The sequence below is a fragment of the Trachymyrmex septentrionalis genome, unplaced genomic scaffold (assembly GCF_001594115.1).
Source record: "Trachymyrmex septentrionalis isolate Tsep2-gDNA-1 unplaced genomic scaffold, Tsep1.0 scaffold37, whole genome shotgun sequence".
NCBI lineage: Eukaryota > Metazoa > Arthropoda > Insecta > Hymenoptera > Formicidae > Trachymyrmex > Trachymyrmex septentrionalis.
In genome coordinates this window covers 6,472,536-6,499,495 of record NW_017305536.1, presented here as the reverse complement: position 1 = coordinate 6,499,495, position 26,960 = coordinate 6,472,536, and the positions used below count along the sequence as shown (strand labels likewise).

The 26,960-nt window shown below is 37.1% G+C and overlaps 1 protein-coding gene across 6 annotated transcripts in view; it reads left to right on the top strand.

Annotated features, from left to right (window-relative positions):
- Positions 1–26,960, top strand: part of LOC108750610 (RNA binding protein fox-1 homolog 2-like) — a 304,555-nt gene that overhangs the window by 238,301 nt on the left and 39,294 nt on the right. For all 6 annotated transcript variants that reach the window (XM_018490163.1, XM_018490164.1, XM_018490161.1 and 3 more), the window contains 2 exons: positions 6,541–6,595; positions 16,948–16,968. In XM_018490163.1, coding sequence (XP_018345665.1) covers positions 6,541–6,595; positions 16,948–16,968 — 76 coding nt within the window. The remainder of the gene's footprint in view (positions 1–6,540; positions 6,596–16,947; positions 16,969–26,960) is intronic.

Genomic DNA, 26,960 nt, shown 5'->3' with positions numbered 1-26,960 from the left:
AAGATATAAATATTTATGCGCATATATTTTCGCGTACAAAATACGTCATACTTAAAGTTAAAATGCTGCGTAAATAAATAACAGATTCAGAATATATTCGAGAGAGTCGTGTATAAACGAATTAGAAGGTTGCAAACGGAATTAAAAAGATATCGGCGATGAGAAAGTCTTTATCTGATAACACGAATGGACAAAGCAGGGCGAAGGAGCAATTTCTCCATTAGGGTCACGGGTGTAGCACAGGTATCGGGTTAGTAAGCAAGCAAAATGACCAATAGAGGGACAAAGGAGGAGGGAAGTAGGACTTTGATTACCTCGTACATTTTCGCCGTACGATCCTGGCATGACCCGGTAGAAGTAATGTCGGGTGGTCATAGGTTACGTACATCGCTTCCGGTATTAACGACAGGTACCTTACCGTGCCACTCTTGAACGGTCAGCCTCGTAGTCCGGTGGTGGTCGAGTTTTCGGCCTTAGCAAGTCAAATTTATGCAGATGTCCGTTCGTCGAAGGCGAGCAAGCGAGGCGCTGCTCGAAATTTCCAAAGTGCCATTTCGCTTATTCGACCGGCCGCCGTCCGTTCTCCTAGAAGGTAGTCTCCTAAGTCTGGGTCGAGCTCTCCCTCTTAAACTTCCCCTATGATCCCTAGGAACGAGATAAGTGCTTGGGAAACGTGGATTCTCCAGACAGGAGTTCAGACTCGGAGAGAATCGCGTCGATTGTTAAATCCTTCGAATGCCGATCGTCCTTGTACCCGGGTCTTGATTAATGCGGCCATTTTGCCTTCATCGGTCTGCTGCCCGCAGCCAATTGCACTGTGCGGTGGTAGTATTATGCAGGAAAGAAGTAAATGGTATTTCATTAAGTTGGAAATTGGCACAGATGAGATATATATATATTTTTTTTTTTATTTAGAAATTTTGAAAAGAAATATTTATCTGAAGAAATCAAATTTCTCGAGTTTATATTACACTGTTTATATAACATATTATTATTACAAGAAATATTATTGTTGCAAATTACATAAGTTAGCAATTAGAAACAATATCGTTCTGAGATAGAATATCGCAATTTGTTATTGTTGCTACACATTGAGCAACCTTCCATCTACAATCTTCCATCTACAATTTTTTTGGCACAAGCAAAATTTTACTCTCATTTTACTCTCAATTTGTCGATATAAGGGGGGAGGAATACACGGTTCCTTAATTGTACTAATTGTAAGTTATACATTTTTAAAAAATTTCCATTTTATTCCTCACAATTTTGTACAAATTTCAATTTTTATTAAATAACGATTTTAATATTTAAAACTATTAAAAAATAGGAAATGTTGTAATCTTGAATTTTTCATATTTTTTGAAAGCAAAATAGGGCAATAAAGAAAAGCTGAATAAAAGCTGAATTTGAGCTGAATAAGAAAGACTCAGAGTGTAGACGGAGAGAGTAAAAATATAACTATAGACGGAAGATTAAGTATGCTTGCATAACTCATTGTCAGTTTAGTCGTCTATGAAAATCGCACATAATGTGAATATAAAGCGGCACTTCAGATTAAATATGTGATAACATTGACCGGAGAGCGTTCTGGATAGAAGTTTGTGATATTGATTTACGTATAATTTTAGGCGGTACTTCACGCTATATAGATAGTGACATAACAAGGCCGTCGATTCATTTTTTTCGTTGCAACCCTGTCGTTTGCATATTATTCAGTGGCCTGCATCCATAATTTTTTCCTTACCGAATCAATAAAGTCACGTAAGACCATGACTGTCTCTTTAGAACCTTCCTCGGCATACGCCGATGAGATTCATCAAGGGCGAGAATGTGATATATGGAGAGATATCGTTCTTCATACTTTTATCTTGATCGTTCGAATTTTATTCGATATGCGCTATGTACGTGTACGTATATTCATTATATTTTATTGAGTCAAGCTTAATGTGTTAAAATTAACTGTACTGCGCGCGTTATTACAATTAACAACTCAATAGAAATACATATTTATTTTATGATTGTTAAGCATTAGTTTCATATCTCGCAATTTATATCTACGTTTTAAGAGAATATTGAAAAATATTGAATCACAATAGAATAATAGGGTACAATTCCGTACTGAAAGAAAAATTTTTAGTATTTGTAGTTATCGTTACATGTTACTATAATTATGATTATTACTGTTATAATATTAATAATACAATAATAACAACTATGTATGTATAATTCTATTTACAAATATATAAATTATAGCTGGCAATTGAAAATGACTGTAATTAATATTATTACTATAAACATGGACTTATTATAATTTATAGTAATTACAACCATTTTTATGATAATAATATCCATTACAGTTATTTTTTGTTGCCAACTATACATATATAGTATACATATATAGCACTAACATTGTAGCATAATTATAGTAACATATAATTACAGTTACAAATACAAAAATTTTGCTCTCAGTGTTAACACAGTAAAATTTTGAAATAAAATTGGAAATAAAATAATCCAATTTTAGAGATTCAAGTTGGCAATTATGATCTCATTGTGTGGAGGGTATTAAAAAAAAATTGAACAGGAAAAAAACGAACTTGACACTTTTGCTAAAATCTTTGCTAGAATTGAGTTCAAATTTTATTTCGTTCACAATTCTCCCATTGTTCAAAATTGTACCACTTCAACCTATTATTTTATTGTCTCGCATTGCTATCGTAGTTTGTATAATTTCGGATTAACTATACCACATGTATACAGCGTTTTACCAAAGTGTGCATAAAGGAATATACATAGATAAGCGATAACATCCAAAATTGAAATTGTCTGTTGGTGTCAGCTAGGCATCATTAATATCAGCAGGTATAATTTGCAAAACAATCGTGGGAGTCGGACTACACATCGTTTGTGGTGCTTCCCGTCGACTGGATTCCATTGAATGCAATATACTCTTATTCACGAGCGCCGCGACATTTGCAAACAAAAATTCCCCACAATTGTTTGTCAGAGTAAGGTGGCTCACGCGCGGACACGCTTGTTTATTATCGACATGGATCGATTTACGCGATTCGAACGTACCTACATATCCCGTCGATTCCCGCTTCGCTCGTTTGTTTGTTCGTTAAAGTGCAGCCGCGCGCGATTTTTGCAACGTTACATTTTGTGGCACAATGGTACCTTGACGGTGACAAAAACTGAATTTAAAAAAAAAAAAAGAGGAACATTCAAATCCATTTTTTTCCAATTCCAATAGTTAACATTGGATTGACATGGATTTTTTAAAACTTCATCTTGACTGTTCCACTAGTAATTTAAATAATTTTTCACGTGTCACCTTTGAAATTTTCTACTCCAGATAAACGATGAGAGCATCGTTACGTAGCGTGTTCTGTATCTTTATCCGAGGATTCTACCATCAGCCTCTATTTTCCAATAACGTTCGTTTAGTCATGCTGTACCTGTGACGCGAGATGTACGGCAGCCACCAAACCTTCGTTGTCGGAAACAAGATCGTAAAATGCAAATTGCTCGACGATGCGCCGCATCAGACTGGGCGTGATTGGCCTGAGTAAGCCTCGTAACTCACAATCCTCGTGAGAGTCAATACACGAACGCTACTCAAGATGCGTTTCAGCTATCGTGAATTCGAGAACGAAGTGCGTAAATAATTTTTATTCGCTACCTCGGTTACGATCGCAGAAAATTGCATCTCGTGGAAGATCTACGGAGTTGTATTAGATTTAGGAGTTATTATCATTTATTAAAAAATAAATAATGATGCAAAAACCGGTTTGCAAATCGGTTACGTGATTTAATGAATACACGGGGAAAACGAATTCTTTAAAAATAACCGTTACTTAAAAGGATAATGTAAATTGAGCAATCGCTTTTCTTACAGATAATAATAGAACGATACTTTTCCGTGTTCTACATAATTAGTTTGATGGTTCAGCATAATTATTTTTAGATTTATAGCTAGCTAAATTTTTAGACATTTCAGCAAAACCATCCTTTGCGTTTCATATACATACATATTTGAATACATGTATCGAGCAAGTAATGATTGCACATTTTATTTTCTAAGTGTATTCTAAGCAGTATCATTTTTACAATACTGTAACTTATTTATTTTAACGTTTCTGAAATGTTTATCTGTTATGACAATTAAATCTTCGTGGATCACCAATTCGTACAATTATTTTCGATGGAAAGTCACGGTTGGAGTAAATCAAATGTATTGCTAAGAAATCCAAACGATCAACTCAATGTCAATTGGTCTCGGTTGTTGGGAAATATTTGTGATATGGACGATGTGCGTTTTCGTACCACGCTTCAAATGTAGAAAACTATGCTGTATGGTACGATACCGCGGCGGAGACCCTTTGTGTCTCCGATAGTATCCCCGCTGAAGTGGGCGCAAAGTGGGACAGGAAAACGAGAAGGCGGGCGGCTCTGGCTGTTAGGTAGGTAGGTGGAGAACACAAAAAGCAAAGCAGAACCCACGGTAAGCGAAGCGTTCTCGATAAAGAACGAAACAAGTCGCGATCCACCCGGAAACTCGTCCCTTTTTGCCAGACGCGAAGGTACTTGAGCGAAATTGGAATAATCGGAAATCGACGGAAGGCTTGTGCCATTGTTTTCTCGATTATGCCCTGAGAAGGGAGGAAAAGAGAGAGAAAGAAAGAGATAGAAAGAGCGGGGTAAACCCGACTGATGCGAAAGAGCAATTGTTCGCTTTTTTTTTCCCTTTTCTTTTATTACTTTCATTAAACTGTCCCGCGAAATTGATATCCGTAAGCATAACAAAACAAATTAGTTGCGCCCTTCGACACGTTTGATTTTATTTAACCACATTGTCGTGCTCCTCCGCGTTCTGCTTTTCTCTCTCTCTCTCTCTCTCTCTCTCTCTCTCTCTTTCTCGACAATTGACGCGCATGTAAAGCTCTCTTTGCAGGTCGACGAGATTAAACGCGAGAATTGTTCGCACGCTATTTAAACGTGTATTGTACGTGGCCGCTATATTAGTTACGATACACGATATAGCGGCTAAAATCATTTTATTGTCGATATTTAGCTCATGGATCGATACGCCAATCGTGTGAGACATTGTAATGCTTATTAGAAAGTGACAAATCAACGTTAAGTTGCATAATGGGAGCATTATCGGTTAATAAATTATCGATCGTTACTAGAGCGTTAAATTCGTCGACCGCGAAGAATCTTGCAGTTTCTAACTTCTGAAATAACGCTAATGCCAAATGTAATAAATGGCATCTTCTTGTTCTGAAAATAAAGATCTGCGTTTCAATCTGAAAATATATGTGACGTGTAAAATATGTCTGATGTACATTTATCATTCGAATAACGTTTATGGAAAAATTATTTTTATTTCAAGCTTCTCGTTCAATTTATCATATCTTGTTCACAATTTGTCATACACTGAAAAAGGTTTTCTTTATTTTAGAAGTTAGAAACTAAAAGAGAAAATCTCTTTTTGGAAAGAGATTCTCACACATTGTTGTATATGTTTTAATGTTAAGATAAAAAACATTCCTTGAATTTGGACGTATTTCAAAATATTAGAGTTATATAATTGATACGTGAATTTGATGATAATTTTGAAAATATGCATTTCGCAAATGTCACAAATTCTTAAATTATTTTGTAAAGTGATTAACTTTATGCTTCGAAATTTACGTGTCAAAAGTTAAAATTGAATATCAAAAAAAATCTGAATTCAAGTGAAAACTTGTAGCGTTTGCACGTTTTAAATACCTATCGCGCGTACATATGCATATGTACATACAATATACGATTTGTATGACCAATATAGCGTGAAACAACGATCATAATTCACACAAACTCGATATACAAACATAATTGAAACAGGTTGCATTGAAGGAAGTCAATTAGGGAAAAATAACGTGCAACCGTCTACATAATTTTTAATCGTTTATTAAATATTACTCATAATTCGCTTGTTCGATGCAGGAATATGTATGATTGTCGTATTTTGAATCGAAATCACAATTTCTCAATGAACAAAGTCAGCCGCAGAACTGCAAATTGCACCCTGCAAATCGGATTCTGCATCGAACAATGCATATTTGATTACAGGATCCGCGCGCGCGGCCCCGTGAAATTGTCAAAGTTTCTCACATTTTATTCGACTCAGACGCATTTTCTATGATGATTACATCGCTTTTATGCGACCACATTTGTTCCATTAATACTTCAGATAATTATCATTACACGTTCGTGAATATTTTAGTGGAAGCTCTCTCTTTCATTATTTTATTGCTGATAATTAACTTTAATCAAATAGTCAGGCATCGGACTCTTTGAATTTAATTAGTCTCACCAATAAATGTCAACTTCCCGAAATCTTTTCGTGTTTTGCTTCGGTTTTTTAAGATTTTCTGCGATGAAAAAATGGCCACGCGCGGATCCTGAAGATGGGCGATGTTAGTTAGTGGACATCTCTTTTTCGGAAAAAAGTTCCGGTTGTTTTAATATCGGCTTTTTTTTTTAACTCGACAGGTGAACAACGCAACTGCGAGGGTACAGACGAAAAAACCGCCGACGGTGCCGAACGGTAAGTGGGCCGAAACTTTCTTATCACTTTTATCTTCCCTTTTAACTTTCGTCCCTCGAGCTTTCTCCCGAGCCGCTGATACTAAACGCCTTAAGCTACGACAGGGTTCCATTAGAGCTTAAACATCGTACGTAAGGTGTTTCCGCGTCATATTACCGTATCGCGTATTAGCGAAAATATTGAAAATATTTTCTGAGAAAATTTTGTAAATCTGGGCAGATAATTTTTGATTGAGAGAATTTAAAATTATTTGGCTTTGCACACTGTCACTATTAAATGTAATTATCAGAATTTAATAATTAGAATAGTATTGCTCGGGCAAAGGCTATATTTTCTTTAACGTTAGATTATATTCGGATTATTGATATGAATTATGCTTGCGGGTATTTGATGCGTGAAATTGAAGTTTTACGGAATATAGTAGGAACTCACCGATAGAAAAATACGACTATGCTTTTGAAAGCGGTCCGTGAAATGGCCGATCGCGCGTATTGCTCGCACGGGAACAGCGCGGTCTATCGCATGAAATAATAAAAAAATATAGCTCGTATATCATTTCTATCACACACGATCTATGCTGTACAAACGCCGAGCGTATTTTCCCGGAGAATATTGCGCGGGAAGTATAATATATACATTTTCCGCGTTCGGCAACTTCGTTGACGTAAGGATGCAAAAGTCTTTCCTTATTGCAGAACAAGACGAAGAAAAGCTTTACAGGGCGTTTTAAATTTCGCGATTCTCTTTTGCGCTTCTCTTCTGCCATGCATTGCAATGGGAAATTTGCTCGATGCAGGCGGACAAAAATATTCTACATGGTTACACACATACACATATTTGCACACTTATGTTCTACGTTATATGTATGTTTCAAGAATATTTGATTCAGCTACGTGAATCTAAAATTCAAATTCGATATTGGAAAAATGTATGTACATATTTACGTAGAAAATCTTGAGCGTAAAGAGAGCAAGTTATTTTCCACAATGTTTCATATCGCTTCGAATTTATAATGGAGTTTTCAGTAAAATTAGCCACACTTACAAAATTATTAGAGTTCACGTTGACTGCTTGATAGAAGTATCGTGTAAAATATTTTTGTTCGGTTAAATTGGCGAAATTTCGTTGTGCTCACGTCCATTACGAATCCACGACACGTAATGCTAGAGAGTTTTAAACTAAATCTAACCTCGGTCCGGTCGTACGGCCCGATTTAAATTGCGGCTTAATCCGGATTATCTGACGGACCACCAGCTGTGAAGAGAACACGTTGCAAATATGTGGTATTACGTAACCGGCTACTGCTCAAATAGGCTCTTTGCTGATTACACTATGAAGTCCTTCAGTCTACCAGATATCTCTAGGTCACAGTTAATGCGCCCGAAAGCTGCGCAGAATTCTCCATAAACTATATATACGGAATATTTGTAAAATTACAGATTTTACAGGGTTACACAAAATTATTAGTTAACAAAAATAATTGTCGAGTATATTAGGTTTCTCTTTTAAAACAATTAAAATATGACTATATTATGGCATTTGTTTATGACAGACTGAAGAATTTACATCTAATGCTATCGATTAAAGAATATTGCAATGCAATAAAAGAGAGGTGATACCAGAAAATTAGAAAATATATATCGTAAGACATCGATAATAACAATAACATTTGATTATTAGCATAAATAGGTGGCTTAATTTTGTTATCTTTGTCACAACTCTTCGATGTATTGCGTATGAATCTTCTTTAAGAGGGTTAACCGAGATTTACATCGACCTCTATCACGGGTCGAGTACGACTCCGATGTTATAAATAATCGGCACTTAAAACAGTAATAACGATTGAACGTGCATTGCCAAGTGTTTCCTAACGTCAATATAATTCTGGTTAGTAGTTTCTCGAGCCCACAAAGGACGTCGAGTGACGTCGACATTGATCGGCATCTCCAATTATAACCGTAACATAATTTCGGTCAAAACGCGAACAAGGCTCTCAAACGACAAACTTGTCTATTTTGCAGCTTTATCATTATTTTTTTTCATTCGTTCCTTTTAATTCAATTTTATTCATCTCTAATGAATTTTCTACGTAAATGTAATTTGTACATAATCAACTTTACAGCAGACATTTTATTTAGCTTCTTGCTTTAAACATTCCAAATAGATGTCTCAATTATTTAGGATTAAAGGCTTTCGGTATTTCTTATAATTAAATTAATCTCTCTAATAGATCCGATTAAAAATTTATTTAAAATAAAAATTATGGAAATAATTTCGCGCCGTGTCGGATTATCCGATGTAACGTTAAATTTAAAGTCACTCGTCCGTGTTTGACATCGTAGCTGCAATACGTTCGACCCGGTTTAATTGCGATCAAATCAACAGGACTTCGTGTCCAGCGACTGAATTGATTCTCTCCCACGTCGAGGCAACGTCCTATTGAGTGACGGCTTGTGTGTGCAAGGTTTAACTCTCTGTGCCCACGCACGCGACATGCAATTATTGGAATGCTAAGGCTCGCGCCCTCCGGGTGTGCTCTGAGAGACGTTAAGATCAATTCGGGCCATTTGGCGCGTACAAGTGCACGCGTGGCCACGACGCCTCTAATAACCGATTCGACAACTGTCGATTTTCGACCAAGTGGAATGGCCGAGACACCTCGCACCTCGAACGATAGTCCCCTCGTGTTCGACAACATCGCAACAACAGTCGGCGGTCGCGCGGCGTTAACAAATCAAAGTGGTATCTTGACATTTTTCGATATTTGTATCTGACTGTTGATAGACGAAAAGGTTACTCCGTTGAAGTTTTCAATTACGAGGTATCGTGATTAAACTCGGAAAGAACTGAGAAGTCACGCTAAACGTGGTGAGAAATGTTAATCGCTGTGAAAGACTGCAAGAATCTTTCTTACTTCTCATACCTACTACCTCTAGAAAGTCTGAGACGTGAGATAAATGACAAAGATGAGATTTAAGTTGTATTTCATTAACTTTTACCGCGCGGTTTTAGATGTTAATAATATTAGAAGGGAGATAACATTTTTTTTTTTTTTTTTAAATCGATCGATCGATCTCAGATGAACTGATTTGGAGCAACTAAATTTTTCATCGCGCTATTTTCGTTTTTTGTACAAGAGAAACAGAAATTAGCGTAGCGTATATGATTCCAGACATGTAACTCAATATGAAGGCGTGTAATTTAGTCTATTTTACACGCGATATAATTTACCTAACATATCATATTAATTGTCCAGGTTTGTAATAAGCATTTAAAAATAGCCGACATTATTGCGATATTATTACAGTCTACAATTGCACAGTTAAATGCGTGTATCAGTCGCGAATCGACCCAATTGTAAAAGTGGCACATGTCTAATTATAGAGAAATTTATTTGACGGCAAATACATATGTATATATAGATGCTGTAATCCGCCTCATTATAGAGTCATTAATCTTAGCTCCGGTATCTTATACCTTCGAAAATAAATCATTATTTCTGTCTCACTACATGAAAAGGACGGCTCTGCTGAGGTATCTAAAAATTTAGCTAGATATTTGAAGCTACATGTTTGAAAATAACTTTGTTGCACTATCAAAATTAATTACGTAGGAATCTGAAGCATAATGAGATGCGCAACGCTGCAAAAAGTTTTCGCAAGTGCAAAACCCCAAATTTATTTCTCTTCCGGCCATGTGAACTCTTGTTCTCATACTTCAAGCGTAATACGCCACGTGTGTAAATAAGGTTGAAAAGAGCCCAGACAAGTTTCGCCACGCCACCAACCCGCTTTTCCACTGCTAGTATATGTTTTTCCTCCCTTATATATATCTTGGATCGACAGGATTTACAGAAGCAGTGTCATAAAAATTGCATACTTGCCCCCGTTCGTTCCACTTTCTCTTAAGCAACGATGCACGAGTCTTTCAATCCTCTTAACTCGATACCAAATTTATGTGTTCGACAATTTTAATGCCTGTCTGAAATAATTTCTCTCTGCAACTGGATTAATCCCAGCAAAAATTTAATTTCGCGTGACTTTTATTATTTTTCAAAGAATACATTTTATTTCGAATTAATTTTAACATACAAAACGCCTGTCTTTCTGATGTGCGCTGCATTATGGTTATATTTGAAACTTATATATGATTGAAGTGCAAATTTATGCGTTTGACAATTTTAACGTTCACCTGATACAATTCAATTGTGATCGTGATATTTTGCTGGCTAGAATGAAAATTTTACTGTCTTTCTTTTACGATAAAGAATAATGAACGGCAAAGATAGAATGACACAAAAGCGTTGATTATTTTGTTATATTACGGCTTTGCATTTGCAAGAACCTTTTGCATCATCGCTCATTATGAGATTCCTACGTAATTATTTTGGTAATTCAGCAAAATTATTTTCAAATCTGCATCTATCTTTTGCGTTTGTTAGACATCAAAACAAGGCTAGAAAACGATTTTTACTCCAGCTAATTAGAAAATGTCATAATCACGTGACTCTTGGCGCCATCTCCGTTATACTATAGAATCTCTAGTAGTGCTTTGCGTTTTAAACATCTCACTTTAGCGCATCTCACTGCAGAAAGTAACATTTTTGCTTTTTGCAGTAGCATAATCATAACGGCAACGGAACCTTTTTGATGATACGAGACGATGCGAATATTTAGGATTACGCCTGACATTTTCACCCTGTGCTTTATCTTCGCTCCGCCGCTGTTTGGTAGCAGCTCGCGTTTCACGGCGTTTCCGCTCGCCGCTTCCGTGAGAACACTCGGTACCGTGGTACGTGATGTCCATAATTTACGCAAAGTCTCGCTGCTCATTAATTGTCGCGTAAATAACGCCCCGCCGCACGGCATGCATACATTTGCTTGCATTCGCGTGGCGCGCACCCTTCGTTCTCTCTCTCTCTCTCTCTCTCTCTCACTCTCTTCAAATCGTGTTACACGCTTCTCCTTTTTTTCAAGCGAATCGCACTTCCTTCGCCTTCACTTATTCCCTTCTTGCGGGAGGAAAAGCGCGGCCGCAACGAATGTGCAACGCATCGAGATATCGCACGTAATATCTTACTTCTGCGGAAAGAAACTCTACCTTCGGTTAGCTTTAACTCCGCTTCGCCGCAAAACTTTTGTCGATCTAAAATCGTCTTCCTCGAAATTGCGTGTCTTTCTCCTTTTATTTTCTCTCGTGCAATGTTTCCACTATTATTGCCGATTGCTCAGCGCTCGGCATAATTTTGTTAATATTCTTTTCCTTGTTTTTCTTTCAGTAAGAAATGTATAATATTTTATTATATTGAAGAAATTTTTATTTCGAGATTAAAACTGGAGATCCTCGTCCTTTCTTCCTTTTCTATTTCGTTTAATAATGGGATTATTATTATCTGGCTAACGCCCCGCACTCTTCTTACAATCCGATTTACAGCTGCGATGGTACCTACAAAGCGGCGGTACTGTTGAAACGAGGAACATTTTTTTGTCGTATAGGAAGAAAGAAAGGGGACCCTCCTCGCGTTTATTTCGCGACTCGGTCGCGCACTTTTCCAAAACTTTTCCATTCGTTTCTTCTTCGCGTTCTCGTTTTTGTGAAGCGGGCGCAGTTCGCCGATTCATCGGTGAAAAATAAGCGCGAGAACGAAAAAGTTCGACCGACGGTGCGCGGGAGAAGCTTCATTTTATTAAAAAATTTTATTTTTATTCCCGTCGCGGAGCCAGGCCGGCCATCCATGGCGCGTACCGGCGGTTAATACCGGAAGCGAGGTTTAATGGAATTACAACGTGTTTTATATGCGCGCCAGCATTTTCGCACGAGAAATTCGCAGAACGGACGAAAAGCGCACAAAAGAGAGAGCCGGACGGTTGGGGGGGGGGGCCGGAATTTCACACGCCACCGCGTAACGTGTTTGCGTAATATTTGCATGATATATTTTCGATACGCCGGCTCGTCGCGAGATCCTATAAGTTTTATGCAAAGTGGGCCACTATTGTCCACCGTCGCTCGATAAATAAACCGGCGGGCTTCTACGAAGAAATCGAGCCTTGTAGAGATACGATGGAGGAGCGTCTATTTTCACATATCTCGCGTCATGTCTAAAGATGTGCTGACCTGATATACCGAAATATCGAGGAAAATCATATTATATGAGCTCGTGAGTTCCGCCGAAAACCGGCGTGAAAATAGGGTGAAATTGTGAACTTCTTCGCAGCAACTATTCCGCAAAACTCAATTACACCTTTGTCCCAAGTAGCTGTGTATACGCAAATGAGCAAGCATCCGACGGTGCGGTTAAGCATACGAGCGTGAGTAAACGGACGTGGTTGCTACAAGACGAAGCTACCTATTTTCTACATTGTTGAATTCCTTGCGTAAACACTGTCTAAATACATGCACTGAGCAATTATTAAAATTAGTGTAGCCGAGAGAAAGAATCTTTTTTCATTGTTTTAATACCATTCTATGCAATTCGTTGTTTTTTTTTTATTCTATTATTATTCTACCATTTGCTGCAATTAAGGTATTATTCCGATATACATTGCCAGCACTGAAAGTTCAATCACTAAAGGATGGTTTTGCTGAAATATCTAAAAAATTAACTTTTAGATATAGATCTAAAAATAATTTTGTTGGATTATCAAAATATTTATGTAGAACGTTTGAACTGATGAAATGTCAAAACTTTCGAATTATCATGTTTGAGACGTTTAAGTAATTATTTTGATGGTCCAACTGAATTATTTTTAGATTTGTATTTAAGTTAAATTTTTAGATACTTTAGTAAAATTGTTCTTTTCGTGTAGTATATTTACATAACGTAGACTTTCAATATACTAGTATAATATATATCGACACACAGCCTAAAAGTCCATTTATAGGACTTCGAACAAAGCTACAACATTAAAATTATTATGCAAAAGATATTTCATATATTTATCTCTATTTTTTAGCTTTTATCTCTCGCGCTACATTTCTGTTTTTATTAAACTTATCTTCTCTCTATTTTCTCACGTACGTGTGATCTACAATGATGAACTGTGCCGCACCATTCATTTGTGAAACCAAAGAAGAAACAATTTCCGACAGCAAAATAATACGCGGTAGGATACGCGTTTGAATTTTAAAAAAATCTCGTTTTATCTTAGGTATTTTTTTTTCCCCATTTGATTGGGATATATTATATCGTTTGCGCAACAATATTTTCGCAGAAACTTAGCATTTAAATTTCAATTAATTCCTCGTCGAGTCAGAAATTTATTCTTATAAACAGAGAAATCGGAAATGGAACAAACAAAACAAATTTCCTAAATTGTAATGCATGTTGGTGTAAACTAGAATCTAGAAGCTCAGATGTTAAAATCTTTCATTCTGATTAAACGAACTTTTATTTCAAAGAGCGTAATATACAAGCTAGATTTTTATATCAAATAGAAAATATTTCGCAAAATTTTAATTAGAACAGCACGTTTATAAAAATGCAAGATTTGCATTTACCCATTTGCTTATAATCTACCCACGATTATAATCTAAATGCCCACGTGAAATATATTACAGATTTACCATTGCGCAAAATGGCTTTTATTTTATAAAGCGAAATTCAATCAAAATTCAATGAAATTTACGTGAATTTTTGGATTCCACGATTTTAGGCACGCAGCGTTCTGCAATCAAGTGTTTTACGTGCCCGTTTCATTGTTATCTCTCCGAAGGCGAGTCGTTATCGCAGAGGTCCACCAATCGCTTGTTTCCACTTTTATCACGTCACATCGGTGCGTGCTTCGCCGTATCTGACAAAAATCGGGGTTAAATCCGACGCGAGAAATGCATGCTCGCGCTGGGACAATCGAGTAACCGCATTCGACATCCCGCTTACGGGTCATCCCCGACGCGATACCAGCTGACCCACCCCATTGGTAATCGGTAGCCGTGGGCGGGGGAGGTGGTGAGAGGAGCAAGGGCGAAGGGCGAGTAATTCGCCACCTTCCGTTTCATTACTGCTTCACGAGAGATACAGCCGCATGGCACGCAATCGCACGATCAATCCCGCCGCTATATTTGCGTCCATCAAAGCCACGGACGCTGAACGCGATGCGAAATCGCGACCCATTACCCGCAATAGATCATTAATGCGTTGTTGCAACGTCGCTGGACCGATCGCGGAATGCAGCATCCTGAGTACTTATACATACCGAGAGAAAGACGTTTGATTGAAAATGAACGAACCAGTAGAATCTGATATATCAATCAGAATTTCAGTGATCATGATTGAATATTTAGTTATCTCGATTAGAATTTTGGTTAATATGATTACACTGAAAAAATACTAAATTTTAATAAATGTTTGTTTGAATATAGTTTTAAATAAATATTTACTTAGTATTAGTTAAAGAAATGTGTATTAAGATTCAGTAAATTTTCTTCAGTGTAGAATGTATCGGCGGTACCTTCATTTTTGATAAAATTTTGTTAGTGTATGTAAAAATTAGGGAAGCAGAAAATTGCCAATACATTACATTCGTAGTACTTAAATAGCTCTCGCATTTAGCATGCTCTACATTTGATCAGGAATACATTATTTTATCTGTTTATTGAGATATTAACGAATAATTGTCGATTCTTTTGATACACCGCGTATTGAGATACCGATAGTACCGACCCCGTTTTGCAAATTAATGTACGAAAGCATTAAGTTACCAATTAATTGCAAATGGATTTCACTCAAAGAGCTTTATAATTGATGCTTGTAGAGCGCAAGTGAACGCCGGTAAAACTCGTGAATTCTCACGTGATCTCGCCTCTCATCAATCGACGTTATTATGGACATTATGAAAGTGGAAATTTTGCGATTCGTGCAGGCGCATATTTTTCTGAGTTCGTAAAAACTGATTTGATTTTAAAGCATCTTTATGCGCATAATTTCGGGAAAAAGATGCCCCATAAATCACGCGCTCGGCATCAAACTTCGCTTCGTCCCGTCTTATTCATCTCTTAGACGGGAACAAAATCGAAAATCGTGCGCGCTCTCGCGTCTCTGGAAAGAAAATTGCAATCTCGGGTTTTATAAGTTGCAGGAGTGCGCCTTCGATATTTTGCGATTCCCGATAGAGTCAATCTTCTTGTACATAATTCCCGCGGCCAATTACGCAAAGAAAAAGAAAGAAAGATTGCAGGCTGCCCTTCTGAAGGTATAAAATCCATTTTCCATCCGTATATATTCTTCATAAAGATTTCATTTTAAATATATTATAACATACAGTAATAAATTTATGATTTACTGTCTAATGTACTTAATACTTTAAAATATTAAGTAAGATATGCTGTTTCCATGAATAGGTGTTTAATGCAATTATTCACGTAATGAAATATTTATTAATTTATTATTAACATTATTAAACAGCAGATCTTTAAGATCAATTTTGCTGTCTCAGAATTGTAAATTCTTTCCATCTCCTTTTTTTTTTTTGCAATGAACATTAACGTAAGTATCGCTTTTTTTCTCATTTTAACGTACGGGTAATTTACTACGGAGAAATCTTCTCTCCAGAAAAGAAATTTCACGAGGAATTTACGCTTGTGGGAAGAATAAGCTTGTGGCGCAAAGCCTTCGAACCCTAAAAACTTAGTGGCGATCAATCAACCACGCCCAGCGATTATTAGTGCAACTTCGTGGGGAATAAGAAGCGTTTTAATCACAGCTGCAGGATAGCTGTATACCAAATTACCTTGTGTAATTTGATGTTAATTCTAATTGATATTGATCGAATAAATTCCTTTTACAAACTCTGCACGCTGTATCATTTAAGTTTACACAATTCGTGTAAACTGTTTTCGATAGTGCTTGAGATAGTCAAATAATTTGGGGCGTAACACTTTTTTCGAAATAAATTAGCGTGACATAATAATTTAGAATTCGACAATATTGCGCGCAACCAAAAAAGAAATCACATTACATATCGATCGCATTATTTTTCTTCACGGTGAAATTGCGCATCGGTATATAACTACGGTTCTAACATAGCAAACTATTAACGATGACAGGGTATTTTCGGCTTAATTCAAATAACCATCTGTCCTATATAGGTTCCGATACCGTGTTACGTCAGGTAATTGCGAACACCGCTAAATACTCTATTAATTATCTTCGCCAGTCGTGCGACAAATGCGGCGGTTTTATTAATAAAAGTTCTCGTGTAGATGAATTTCAAACTGTTTTAACCGCGAGATAAAATTTTCCGCATAATTGCTCGTTTTTTTTTATTTTTTATTTTTTATTTTATTTTATTTATTTTTTTTTTTATTTAGAGAGAAATATGAGATGTTAAAGCGTCTGTTTTTTTTGTCTGTTGCAGTGTGCGTACAGTGGCCCGAGGGTAGGTGCTTCCATGACGTGCCGGAGCCGGCACTGCTGAATCTCTACTTCGAGATCCGTGAGAATTGTCACGGCTTCTCCTGAAGGCAACGACCAATCAGGCTACGACAATGATGACAATGACGGGCTTCCGCGCTCCTCGTCTTGTTGCGAGCGCGCGGATCATCATTATCACTTCAGTATCGCGCGAGAGAAACATTCTCGAGATAACGTATTTATTTCAAAGTCTTTCCAACAGCCGCCACACACCACGACCAAGCCAAAAAAACGAATAGCCACGTATAGCCACATAGAGAAAGGACGAAAGGTCCTTTTGGTTTTTTTCTTTCTTTTTTTTCGTTCACGTCGAAACATTCCGTCCGGGGGAAACAGTTCCTATCTCGCGATTTTAGTAGAGACGCGCCGTCGAATGGATAGAGTCGACGGAATGATTCTTCGCGTGAGAATACCGATCTTTTAACAATCGGATCTGTGAATCTGTAATCCTTGTGCAAAGTGAAATCAACTTAATTTGCAGATTATTAAATGTAGCAGATATATATATTTTTTTTATTTTTTTTTATTAAACAATGCATTAATTAGTCTTTCAGTAAGTTTGAATTTAGTTTAAGCCTCTTAGATAAATAACAATAAATATTATAAACAGTATTAATTAATTATTGATAATTAATAATATTTTGCAAAGAGGCTTTTGTGTGGCGATAGTTTTTTCTAAAAAAATGACGGGCCCCGAAAATCTGATTCAATTTCCCGTCGTCTCCGTTCATTCGAGCCGCGTCTCCCGACGAGAGCGACACGCAACAATGCCTGGTGCTCTCGTGTGTATCGTTTCCGGTGATCATGATGGATCTTGTGTGACACAGGTCTAACATTGGCCTTAAATGGGCGCTTGGCAGAATTCTCGCTGAGCGCGCGAAAACGAGATCTTTCGCGTCTCTTTATAGGGTTCTCGATGATCCCAGCAGAAGCAAGGTGGGTGGTCCAGAATATTTATTTACCTACAACTAATTGCTCGTCGTTCAGCCAGCTCGGGATTAAAGACTGTCTCTCCTGTTATATATACATATATATTTTCGTTTATTGTACTTGCCTTTTCTCTATCGTCCAGCAGGAGAGATACAACCATGCTCAGCCATTCCTAAGTTTCTCTTACACAACCAATTTTTCTTTTTTCTCCCTCGAGCCGAAACAAAGTCCTCCTATCTTATCATCCGTCTCTACTTCGCGGTGAGAAAGCTACAAAAAGTAATAACAGCTTTTACTCTCGTGCGGAGGAAAATGCGTTGTGTAAAGCAGAAAAGAAAACAGAACGAGAGAGAGAGAGAGAGTCGACATAAAAGTAACTTGCAGTAAAATGTCACGTTACGTAAGAAAAATTATGATTAAAAAAATGTTAATCATAATGCCATCATGTAATACTTTTTATATGATTATTTATTGTGATATCGCAGATATTGGAAAGTATTGTGTTATTAATAATTTCTATCGAATCGCATTTTCCTCAGCACTGTTTTGTAATGCGCATTGTAAATCCTTTATGTAAAACGGCGAGTTCAGAGCGGAAGCAATTAATCGTTATGAAATCGATCGCGCGAGCTGCAATTTACAATCTTTTGTAGTATGTCACGAAAAGCATGAACTTTAGATTAGCGAGGCGGTCGATTTAAGAATCGACAGACACGATTTTTCGGGCGAAAACCTGCAAGCATCGCGTTGTTTCGACATCATAATTTTAAACTTCTCGCAGCGAGACATCGTCGTGAATTAGCAAACTTCTGATGCTTTTACCATCGCGCCAAATTTCGATGCCACTTTTACAAAGGATGAAAATTAAAAAGATAGGACTTTATTTATTTAAAATATTTCTATTTTACGCTATTTTGCAAGCGAAAAAAAATTTTTATACAGGGAAAATATTATTTTTGTCAAATCAGAATTTAACATCAACGTATTTCTGCCTTTGATTATATATTTACCGTTCCGAATGGTAGTTCCATTATCTAAATATACAACTGTTTCAGTCAAAATGTGGCAGAGTATAACATATCACAAAATTCTTTTTCTGCCTTTTTTTTTTTTAAATGGAATATATTGATTTGCTATATTTTGCTCATACTTTGGTACAAATGTATGTGGAAATGTTTTCATAAAGTCAAATGCCAGGTAAATTACGCGATGATTTAGACTAACTTATATATATATTTAGATTTAACGAAACGAGTACAGGGTAGTAGATTATTAAGGATAAATAAGCTTTTTTTATATACAAATTTCTAATCGAGATTGGAAGAGAAAATTCTGATTTTTTAAATATTCAATTCGCTTATATATCTTCGCGAAATTTAATGATTTTGTCGTCAATTGTCAAAATAACAAGTATATTTTTAGAACGTAAGTAGGTTACCATGCCAAAAAAACACAGGGTATTAATTGTGGTGATTAAGTGATCGTTTTATATATTTCGTGTAATTAATTAGTAGATGACATATACATTTTTACATAGGACAGAAGAGATATAGCTGCGTTTTTAAATGTCGATTAGACGAAATGTAGCATCAAGTTCACGTGGTTCTGCAAGTGGTTCTAACTCACCCACACCAGTCGCGTTCGTTCCGCAGTCTATTTTTATACAATGTAATTTTTACACTTGGCGAATAATCGCTCGTAGCCGAGCTTAACGTTAAAACGCACTTGCAGAATCCACGAGAACGTAGAACAGTATTACGCAACCGCATGACTGTACTCTATTACAGGGTTAAACCGACATTCCAAAGAGCGTGACATCGATTACTCGCCAGGCGAGTAAACTGGGGTAATTCGCTATAAAATAACCGTATATAAATGACGTGTTCGTGATTTATTCCGCCTTTACCGATCCATTGATCAATCGTGTGCCATAAATATTCCATTTTACAAACGTAGAAAGTAGGCGCTTACTCAGACAATTTTTTATACCATAGATTAAGACACGACGTTAGTTGCGTAGCGATTAGATTACATAGTTGATCGTCAAGTAAGTATTTGTGTGTGGACGATTAAGTGTTCTACGAAAAGTGGGCATGAAAGTATTTATAGATTATAACAGAATATTAGAATTCAGAAGTTGGACGAGGAAAATGATGAAATGAAAATAGATGAATAAATTAAGCGAGAACATATAAAACAAAAACGTGACACAAGTGTAAAGAGGAAATAGTTATTTTCTACGAGACCAGCATTTGTACATTTTATACATGAACAGACATTGATATTTCTCGTTGAATATTAACAATATTTCAGTTTTGCACCAAAGTTCGATGGAAGTTTGTTTTTGTAGAAAAATTGAAAATTTATTTGAAGAATATTCATTTTTGAAAATTTCTAACACGGGCATATATAAATAAAACATGACGTGTATATACACGTGTGTGCTCGCATTTCTCTTTTATATAATTAATTGCGTTTTTAAAAGAAAATTATTTTTGCTTTCATGTGGCAAAAATGAGTTTAATTATGTAAAATAGAATTTATTAATGTCACGAGATGACAAACTGTATTATCGAGGCTTGGAGCAAAACAAGCATTGACGAAGCAAATCGTTAATCGATACAAGGGTACTTGTTCTTCGCTGGTCATCGAAACAAATCTGCGCGGCACACAAGCGGACCGATTTGTCACATCTCAGTCAATAAAGAAGAATTTTTACTTTCTATACATCAACGAGTTAATCGAAAACCGATTCTCACGATTGCACGCTCATGCATGTATTTATCATTTATCGGAGAAAAACGGAGAATTGGCAGATACGAGAATCATTTAAAACTTTTACAAGCTTATGTAAAATGACATGAATTTTTTATATCAAAAATCATATAAGCTGATAAAGCTCTCATATAAAAGTAATTAACTTGAAATTATCAAATAATCTCATTTAATTATCATAAAATTAATTAGTAAAATTAATGGATTTTTAAGAAATAGTTTTAGGGAAGAAATGAAAGAATGGCGGAGAAAGCAAGCGCGATTTTGTCATTATGACTATATCTGCCTCTTCTCTAATTCTCTCTTTCTATTAATTATGCGATCGCTCCGTTCATTTCGCATACTTTTCGGTCGTCTTGCGATGTTCCGCCGCTGAACTTTCCGCTATAAGTCGAGATATTTTCGTCGACGCGCTCTATTCTCCGTCTATTCATCGAATCGTCGTCGTTCGGTACTTTCTGCGAATCTGATTTCAAAGTCATAATCGCGAAAGTATTTTAGTCGCATACTTTTACCCTTTTACTCCGGGAGCAATCCACGCGTTAACAGTGTTAAGAAAAAGATTCTCTTTTCTCTTTTATCTCGGAATTCTCTCACGAGTGACGTTCAAGCGTACAACCTCAAGCCGACAGTTTAGCGATGGGATAAACGAAAAAGAAACGCAGAAGAGAAAGAGTTCTCACCGTCTGAGGAAAGATCCGGAAGTCGAGGTCCTTCCTCTCTTCCTGGACCGTTCACCTCTCTGTCTTTTCATCTATTCCAACCTCGCACTTCTAGCGGCGATATTACCACTCTGCTTCGTAGTTCTCGAAGCACATTCCGCGTCTCCTAACAATTTTCATTCCATTTCATATCGCTTCCCTGGGTTCTTTTCCCTTTACTCCTATCTCCTTCCTTCCCTGGTTGCCCTTGGTTCGTTCCTTCTACCAATTTTCTTCCGTGTCAGAATTCTTTCACTTCAGGTCGCGCTGTCGCGGTCGCGTCAGAGACGCGGGGGAGGGAAATTGATATTACTGTCGGAAAGAAAAAGATTTGCCTCTCTCGACGTGTAAGATTCTTTTATTGCCTTCACGACGCGGCGTCTGATGTTCATTATGCGTGAACTTGAAGACAAATCGCTTAATTCGAAGTTTGTCATCACTGACTCGAGAAAGACAGCTTGAAATTGCGCGTAAATGTTATCGCTTCTCGAAATTGCGGTGTCGGGAATCGGCTTCGGATTTGGTTGCGCTCTCGAGAAAACTTATTGTATGCCGACGACGATTTGGATGATGCATGCTGTAGGCTTTTTATTTTGAGATTACGCTTACGTTATTTGAATACACGACAATGATTCACGGAGCGTTAAAAAAAAAGGGAATACGTAAGTCACGCAGGACTTTTCGCTCGTAAAAGCAAAGATAGAAAATAGACTCGGGCTAAAAATTTTACCAAGATTTTCGGAATGTTGGAAATGGAATTTGTTTTCATAAAAATAAGTTAAATACTCTAGAAAATATATATATATGTACGCCTCGACTTTTACGGATATCCATCTTTCACGCGGGAACGCTATAAAACATTATCACGAGTGCCTTTGCGACGGAAATGTCCTGTGACACTTCAACCATAGAAATTCCGTGTAAAACAACCAGGATGGCAGGACATCGGGAAGAAAGCGACCGAACAGCTGTTTGTGTCGCAATACGAAAGGCCAAAGAGGACTTTTACGGAAGAACGATGCTATCACAAAGAAAAGGACTGCCGGGGAGATAGACTGAAGATACGAGCGATAATCGAATGAGAAGTCCAAGAATGCGATGGTTCCCGAAAGGTACGGCTCCCTTTCTACAAAAAGCAAAAAAAAAAAATGAACAAAAAAATTTTTTAAAGCAGGAGCAAGTAGCAAGTAACAACGATGAGATGTAGGCACGGAATGTGCAAGGATTGCAAAATGCATAGAGTCTGCGACGCATCCGGAGATGAATTATCCGCTTGGACGCGCTTCTTTTCTCAGCCCTGCGTCTCCGTTCCGTCTTCGTTCTTTACGAGAAAGAAGAAGGAAAAGTCTGTCTTGATTATATCAAATTGACGTATTAGCGGATCTCTCTCTCCGTGTTACGTAAAAACGTACACTGAGAAATACAGACCGGATTCTAAGAAAAGGAATAGACGGAAATAATATGTATTATTGGAATTAGCGTCTGGGAAGAGGAAGAAGATGTATTACATATAACGCAATATATACTGTTGAAATTAATCTCTGTCAAATCTTGGACGCAAACGCTAGGTGTCGGAGGAAAAGAGGCGCGTCGTGTAACCTCGGAGAGACACTCCATAAATCCCCCCGGGTGTCTCCGAGAAATGAAACGAGAGTCTCGCCTGGTAGCTTTTAATCTTTAGGGCTCTATCTGTCCAGTGGTAAAAGCATGAGGTATTTACGTTACGTACATAATAATTCCGTATGATTGACTTGCGAGAGTATGTCGTATATAATGATCATTAACAATCCTCTTTTGGCACACACTTTTTTGGTCGCTTCACAGTCTCGTACCGCCAGATCGCCTTTAAAAAAAAAAACAAAAAAAAAACGTGTCTCCGAAATGCAGATTAATCGATTAATCCATCCCCCCCCCCCCCGGTCGTCCCCGGCGTCGTCGCCGCGCTTTGTTTTGCGTGTATGTTCTCTCTATATACGTATTTATACTGATTCACTCACACACCGCCAGTTCGATTAATCGGGACACACCGTCGACTCGTCTCTCCCTCCACTTAATATAGTTTCCCTCCCCCATTCCTCCCTCGTCAAGTCCCTGCGAGTCCTCTCCTCGAGCCCTAATTCCACGAACACCAAACGCACTCGACGTCGATTAACGTTAACCTCGGTTAACTGCGAGACGACTCCCCTCCGCGTTCACGACTATATGACCATAGCGCGAACGGAAGATGGGAGGAATCACTAACGAGGATCGGTTAATCGAATTATCCGATCGAGTCCGCTGCAAGCCCAGCTCTACATGTCCCTCCTAGTTTTCCCTTTTACATATCCCTCCCCCCCCCTCGTCGATTTAACCTCCCCACCTATATACCTCATACGTATATATATACATACATTATATATAGATATTTTTTTTAAATTGTTACTATTACATATAATAATCACGGTAATGCGCCACATTCACTGGTTGATGACTGTCTCGTTGACATAAAGGCCCGTATCTTGCCTGTGGTTGTGCTTGGTTGTGGTTGGAGCGGTTTTGGGAGAGAATTTTTTACTTGCTTCTTTTTTAATATTATTACCTTTTTTAATTTGCACGTCTCATGTCGTGGCCTTGGCTTGCCTTCATATGAGATTCACCTGTGAATATATATATATATACATTACATATATATATTGATATATATATCTATACCGATATGCGATATGTATCTGCGTGTATATACGTTTTTCGCTCAGAAAACGTTGGCGCTATATGCACGCGGACACATATTTATTATATTGTAATTTCACACGTATGATAATCCGTCCTGGCAGTATCGTACGATTAACAACATATGTGCACTCATAACGTATACATTACAAAGCTGCGAAGTAGTTTGTGAAAGCGACTTTCAGTATCGTGTTTTTTACTTTTTTTTCCTTTTACTTTGTCTCCGTCTCTTCTCTTCTTTCTTTCTTTCTTTCTTTGTTTCTTTCTTCCTTCCTTTGTCTTTCTCGTGCGTTCTTTCGTCTCTCTTTTCACATATCGTTTAAATCAGGATGCATATTGCACAAGCTAACGAGAATCTCCGCGAGGATGACAAAAATAATGAGCAAGAACAAACGCAACAGACACGAGAAAGCATGTTCATCTCACTTGTTTCGTTTTCTTCTTCTCTTTCGATGCAATTTCTTTTCGATATTTTTTCCTTTCCCTTCTTTTTTTAATTTTTTTTTCTATTTTTTGTCAGTTCTCTGTCACTACTTCACGTACGGGCTGCCATGGCGGCACAGTCTGTAATACTTTTTACTCTTCTTACTATGATTATTATTATTATTATTTTTTTTTTGGAACTGTTTATTAATTGTCATTAATTAATGTTAATGGATCGTGGCACGGTGTGTTAGTTGGCGAGAGACATGACAAATAATTTTTTGAACGGGCGAAGGTTGCTGCATGCTCGAACAAATGCCGTCTTTGACTTAGTGGTAACTAATTAATTCTGGTATACCGTCCTTCGTTTAATTAATCGCCGATCGTGTCGGCCACGTCGCTCGCCATTTCTTTCTTTCGCGAGTGAATCCGATAATCGTGTACATCGGTACCGCGAAATTTTCGGCAGACAACGGTCTCGTTAAAGAGTATAATCGCACGCTATACGAAAGAATCATGCGAGTGTCGTTGTCGTCGACATTATTTCAGCAGGCACATAAGTATATAATATGCTGGCCGTTTCTGAACAATCGTACTTCTTCACGATTTTATGTTGCATAACGTGATTGATATCTTTCGAATGAAAATTTAAAAGTCAATTATAAAAATCATTATTCTTTTATTAGTACAAAAAAGTCATGTTGACGAAAAATTGTAAATAATCTACTATTTTTCATTGATCAAATAATTTCATATTTTTTTAAGGTGTGTATAAACAAAGCCATTTATTTTCCAAATTAAACCTCTGAATTGTAGGAAGGATTAAAATCGAAGTTTGTATTTTTAATCCTAATCTTTCGTTTATTTTCCATTGAAAATTATTATCTCCATTACAACTCTTTTTAATCACGTTTCCTGTTTCGCCAATAAAAGAGGGGACAGCATTGTTCAGAAACAGCCCGATGGTATACACAATGTTCACCTTTCTTACTGATTGTTTAGCCTGGCATCCACTAATTAGTCGTCAGTGCGTAGCCTTAATTAGTTACCTCTGAGCGTGCAAGCACCGCCAGCAGTTTTAGTAGTGGGCCGCAAGCGGGAGTGCGCTTTGTTTTTTGGAAAAAGAAAGGTCGGCAAGAAGAGTCGAACGACTCCGTCGTTCTCGAGGAAAAAAGAGAAGATCCGATTCAGTCAATCTCGTGTTCTCGATACTCGTGGCCGTAAAATGCCCCACGTGGTCAGGGATGGGGGATGAAAAGGGGCTCTTTTATCGACTAACTAAATTATTATTAAGCCACTGTAGTTACACGTAAATAACCGCTACAGATAATTTTCTCAGACTTCCGCGGATGTCGATCAACGCCGAGAGACGTTTCTGTTGTTTTCTCTTGTAATAACGCACGCGTTATTTCGACGTGAGTGGATCCAGTGGTTCTCATACTTTGAGCTTTTATCGCTATTGCTTGATGCGGAAAATATTCATGACGAGAAATATCATCTCTCGCGCAGTTAAATTTTATTGAATCGTCGCCAATCCTTACCTTCGACAATCATCGACGAATCGTTGGAGCTTAACGTTCCCCATGGCTGTCTTCTCTGATAGCGCGGAATAATAGCGCCGTATTACGATCACAATGTTAGGAATAATAAAATAGCTTAATGGAATAAAATGATTTGGATAGAAAATATCATTTTGTATTTATGCTTATCGCTAAGAAATTATATAAATTATGTCGCGGAATAAATTAATAGTATTAATAATTGAATTTCACTTAACGAGAATATTTTATAGTAAATACTTCCATAAATTTGTTCTGTAATTCTAATACCTTATAATTAGATATTTTATAATTATGTATTCTATATAATTATTAATATTTAATACATAGTGATTGAATGTTAATATGATATTGCTTTAATACGTTATTTTAATATGATGTGTTTAAAATATCTTTTTATCAAGCAGATTTCAATACCGGGTTTTGCAAAATTAATAAATTTCATTTTTCGTGGGTCATTAATTCAGTGAAATAAGCGCAATTTGAGAACCACTAACGTGTGCAATTATTAAAGAAGAAACCGTCGGTTTATTCTTCGGGAACTATCGTCGCAACTTAAATCTTTCGATGGTAATTGTTCGCAAAAACTTTTAAAGAAAGTAAAAGCTCTCGGGCACGGGGTGATTTTAGATAACCGGATTAGAGTTTTGTCGACATTCGGTCACTACGGGGATTCGATAGAAAGAAAACATATTACGTCGCGTGGAATCGTTATCGAAGTCACGAAAACGCATCGAAAACGCATCCATTCCGTATCGGCATTGGGAACAGTGTTGAATCACTATGATCGTGTCCCGTAGATAGCGATTTCTTTGCGAGATGTGAAAGTAGAAGAGCTCACGTTTATACATATATATATA